Raw genomic sequence first — 5,112 nt, 5'->3', positions numbered from 1 at the left:
CAGCATTTTATGGCTTTCTGTGCTGTGGGGAGTTCACATGCAAACCTTGCGCGATACTTCTTACATTCGTAAGTGTGATATAGTGGTTGTGCCGGACAAGTCTTCCTTTACCCTTTTTCTGCGTTCATCAAAAATGGACCCCTATGGTAAAGGAGTGAACATTAAAGTGTTTGAAAACAATGTTTTGCATCCTGTGCTCACCATGATTCCCTATTTAGCAGCAAGGAAGGCTCAAGTAACTATTATGACTTCACCTTTGTTTATTGAAAACATGGTTTTTTTCCCCAAACCGTTGATGCATCAGACTTTCATATCATACCTCAAAGAAACTCTGACTCGTATAGGTATCAACAGCCATGATTTTAATGGACATTCCTTTTCGTATTGGTGCGGCTACCTCAGCAGCTGCCGCCGGTGTCCAGGATCATGTTATTCAGACTTTGGGTAGATGGTCATCTGACTGTTTTACGCGTTTCATCCGAACAGACCCTGCTACAATTTGTACAGCTCGACAATACATGAGCTTTGACTAGTTAAAAAAGTTATCATTTTACCTACAATATTATAAATAATTTCTTAAGTTATTGGGGCCTCTCACTCTTACGTCGATTAACATAATCGTTCCATTTTGGCTTTAAATTCTTTGGGAATTTTACCCCCAATCTCTTAAATAGATTATTACTTCACTTTATCTGTAGCCAGTTTTCTCATGGTAAATCTAACAGATATATTCTCTGGGGTGGCTATGAGTCTAGTCGCTTCTCTGGATTCCTCCAGAGTCTAGCGACTTCTCTTGTCTTCTTCAGAGTCTAGCGTTTCCAATTCATAGTCTTTTATAGCTTCTCCATGGATATTAGGAGTCTAGTCGCTTCTCTGGAGTCGTTCAGAGTCTAGCTGCTTCTCTTGTTTTCTTTGGAGTCTAGCTCGCGCTCTTTATCAAGTTTCTCTGTGACTTCGCAGAGTCTAGCTTCCTTTAAAATCTTTTGAAAAGAATTTGTTACTATTAGTAGGTTTGTTATAGAGTGTAGCCCCTGATACGCCAAATGTTTGCAGTAGGTTTTAGTACTTGTTCTTTGCTTGCATATACATATCTGTGTCTTAACTCAAGTGATAAACAGGTTAACTCTGTCATTGTGTGAAGTTATGTATAAATGTTTAATATAACAGGCAACTGGCACAACTGTTAAATATTTAATATAACAGACAACTGGCACACCTGTTAAATATTTAATATAACAGACAACTGTCACAACTGTTAAATATTTAATATAACAGACAACTGTCACACCTGTTAAATATTTAATATAACAGACAACTGTCACAACTGTTAAATATTTAATATAACAGACAACTGTCACACCTGTTAAATGTTTTATATTACAGGCAACTGTCACAACTCTTGAATGCTGTAGATGTGTTCCAGTCATTTTCCCAAATTTTAGTTGAAGAGGAGGATGTAAATTTTGCATGTAAGATGGTGCAGAGCCTCAATACAATCCTCTTAACCTCAACAGAGCTATTTGACATAAGGAACCAACTGAAGTCTCTCAGTACTCAAGTAAGTCACCAATTATAGTCACTCAGTAATCATGTAAGTCACCAATTATAGTCACTCAGTACTCAGGTAAGTCACCAATTATAGCCTCTCAGTACTCAGATAAGTCTCCAATTATAGCCTCTCAGTACCCAGTTAAGTCACCAATTATAGTGACTAAGTACTCAGGTAAGTCACTAATTATAGCCTCTCAGTACTCAGGCAAGTCACCAATTATAGTGACTAATTACTCAGGTAAGTCACCAATTATCGCCTCTCAGTACTCAGGGAAGTCACCAATTATAGCTTCTCAATACTCAGGTGAGTCACCAATTATAGCCTCCAGTACTCAGTTAAGTCACTAATTATAGCCTCTCAGTACCCAGTTAAGTCACCAATTATAGTGACTAAGTACTCAGGTAAGTCACTAATTATAGCCTCTCAGTACTCAGGTAAGTCACCAATTATAGTGACTCATTACTCAGGTAAGTCAACAATTATAGCCTCTCAGTACTCAGGTAAGTAACCAATTATAGTCACTTAGTACTCAGGTATGTCACCAATTATAGTCACTCAGTACTCAGATAAGTCACCAATTATAGTCACTCAGTACTCAGATAAGTCACCAATTATAGCCTCTCAGTACTCAGGTAAGTCACCAATTATAGCCTCTCAGTACTCAGGTAAGTCACCAATTAAAGTCACTCAGTACTCAGGTAAGTCACCAATTATAGTCACTCAGTACTCAGATAAGTCACCAATTATAGCCTCTTGGTACTCAGGTAAGTCACCAATTATAGCCTCTCAGTAATCAGGTAAGTCACCAATTATAGTCACTTAGTACTCAGGTATGTCACCAATTATAGCCTCTCAGTACTCAGGTTAGTCACCAATTAAAGTCACTCAGTACTCAGGTAAGTCACCAATTATAGTCACTCAGTACTCAGATAAGTCACCAATTATAGCCTCTTGGTACTCAGGTAAGTCACCAATTATAGCCTCTCAGTAATCAGGTAAGTCACCAATTATAGTCACTTAGTACTCAGGTATGTCACCAATTATAGCCTCTTGGTACTCAGGTTAGTCACCAATTAAAGTCACTCAGTACTCAGGTAAGTCACCAATTATAGTCACTCAGTACTCAGATAAGTCACCAATTATAGCCTCTTGGTACTCAGGTAAGTCACCAATTATAGCCTCTCAGTAATCAGGTAAGTCACCAATTATAGTCACTTAGTACTCAGGTATGTCACCAATTATAGCCTCTCAGTACTCAGGTTAGTCACCAATTAAAGTCACTCAGTACTCAGGTGAGTCACCAATTATAGCCGCTTGGTACTCAGGTAAGTCACCAATTATAGCCTCTCAGTACTCAGGTAAGTCACCAATTATAGCCTCTCAGTACTTAGGTAAGTCACCAATTATAGCCTCTCAGTACTCGGGTAAGTCACCAATTATAGCCTCTCAGTACTCGGGTAAGTCACCAATTATAGCCTCTCAGTACTCGGGTAAGTCACCAATTATAGCCTCTCAGTACTCAGGTTAGTCACCAATTAAAGTCACTCAGTACTCAGGTAAGTCACCAATTATTGTCTCTCAATACTCAGGTAAGTCACCAATTATAGCCTCTCAGTCCTCAGGTAAGTCACCAATTTTTAGTCACTCACTACTCAGATACGTCAAAATTATCCCATACATAAGGTGAGCACTAAAACAGTCAGCGCAAGTTAAACAGGTTTCAATTGAGATTTTAAAAAAAATATAGTCAGACGGCTGGTGTCCAGTCGGCGTCAATATTATACTTTTAACAACTTCTTCTTAATAACAAAAATGTCCAGGATGATGATGTTTGCCCAGTAGCATGCTGGGATGAAGGTCTACCAAGTTTGTTCAAATAAATGACCTTCATCCATTTTCAAGGTCACAAGGGTCAATTGTCTTAAAAAATCTTAAAACAACTTCTGAATAACAAAAATGCCCAGGGTGATGATATTTGGCCAGTAGCATGCTGGGATGAAGGTCTACCAAGTTTGTTCAAATAAATGACCTTCATCCATTTTCAAGGTCACAAGGGTCAATTGTCTTACAAAACCTTAAAACAACCTCTTCTGAATAACAAAAATGCCCAGGGTGATGATATTTGGCCAGTAGCATGCTAGGATGGAGGGCTACTTAGTTTGTTCATATAAATGACCTTCACCCATATTCAAGGTCAAAAGGGTTAAATATGTTGAAAACTTTAAACAATTTCTTCTGAATAACAAAATGACCAGGGTGATGATTTTTCACCAGGAGCATGCTGAGATGAAGGGCTACCAAGTTTATTCAAATGATTGACCATCACCCATATTCAAGGTCACAGGGGTCAAATATGTTAAAAACTTTTAACAACTTCTGACTAGTTAAAAATTCCCAGGATGTTGATATTTAGTCAGCAGTAGACTAGAATGAAGGGCTACCAAGTTTGCTTAAATGAATGACCTTAACTTATATTTAAGGTCACAGTGGTCAAATATGTTTGAAACTTTTAAATGACTTCTGAATAACAAAAAGTTGCAGGATGATGATATTTGGCCCATAACAAGATGGGATGAAGGGCTACCAAGTTTGTTCAAATAAATTACCCTGACTTATATCCAAGGTCAGTGGGGTAAAATTTGTTTAAAATCTTCAAACGACTTCTTCTGAATAACAATGAGTCCCAGAATGTTGATATTTAGCCAGTAGTATGCTTGGATGAAGGGCTATCAAGCTTTTTCATGTAAATGACCTTGACCCATTTTCAAGGTCACATTTGGTCAAATATCTATAAACATTTAAATGACCTAATTTTAATAAACAAAAGGATAGGATGTAGATATTTTGCAAGTTGCATCCTGAGATGAAGGGCTATAAAATCTGTTCAACATAATGACCTTGTTCGACTTTCAAGGTCAAAGGGGTGAGATGTTTTTAAATCTTTTAACAGGTTCTTTTGAATGACTTTTAATCTTAAATACTGATATTTTGCCCGTAGCTTTGTTTTAGATCACGTTTAAGGTTACAAGTGTGAGATTTATACCAGGTGAGTGATGCAGGCCCATTGGGCCTCTTTTTCTTATTAGCTCACCTGGTCCAAAGGACCAAGGTGAGCTTATGCCATACCGTGGCGTCTGTCCGTCCGTTGTCCGTCGTCCGTCCGTCAACAATTTCTTTAAACGACTTCTTCTTCTTAACCACTGATTGGAATTTTACTAAATTCGACTGGAAGCATCCTTAGGTGGTGGGAAATCAAAATTGTACAAATGGTGGGGCTGACCCCCCAGGGGGCTGAGGGGCGGGGCAAAAAGGGGGCAATTTGGCTATATTGCTTTAAGCGACTTCTTCTCTGGAACTAAGAGATGGATATCAACCATATTTGCCTGGAAGCATCCCTAGGTGGTGGAGATTCAAAATTGTACAAATGGTTGGGCTGACCCCCCAGGGGGCTGAGGGGCGGGGCCAAAAAGGGGGCAATTTGGCTAGATTGCTATAAACGACTTCTTCTGTAGAACTATGCACTGGATATCAATCATATTTAATCAAAAGCATTCATGGGA

The 5,112-nt window shown here is 38.6% G+C and overlaps 1 protein-coding gene across 1 annotated transcript in view; it reads left to right on the top strand.

The window, feature by feature from the left end:
- The first annotated feature begins 1,377 nt into the window (after positions 1-1,377).
- Positions 1,378-5,112, top strand: part of LOC110441273 (protein VAC14 homolog) — a 22,319-nt gene continuing 18,584 nt past the window's right edge. The window contains exon 1 of the mRNA XM_021484381.1: positions 1,378-1,558. Coding sequence (XP_021340056.1) covers positions 1,475-1,558 — 84 coding nt within the window. The 5' untranslated portion in view covers positions 1,378-1,474. The remainder of the gene's footprint in view (positions 1,559-5,112) is intronic.

Source organism: Mizuhopecten yessoensis, unplaced genomic scaffold, assembly GCF_002113885.1.
Source record: "Mizuhopecten yessoensis strain PY_sf001 unplaced genomic scaffold, ASM211388v2 scaffold715813, whole genome shotgun sequence".
Taxonomy (NCBI): domain Eukaryota; kingdom Metazoa; phylum Mollusca; class Bivalvia; order Pectinida; family Pectinidae; genus Mizuhopecten; species Mizuhopecten yessoensis.
This window is presented reverse-complemented; position numbering and strand designations above follow the sequence as displayed.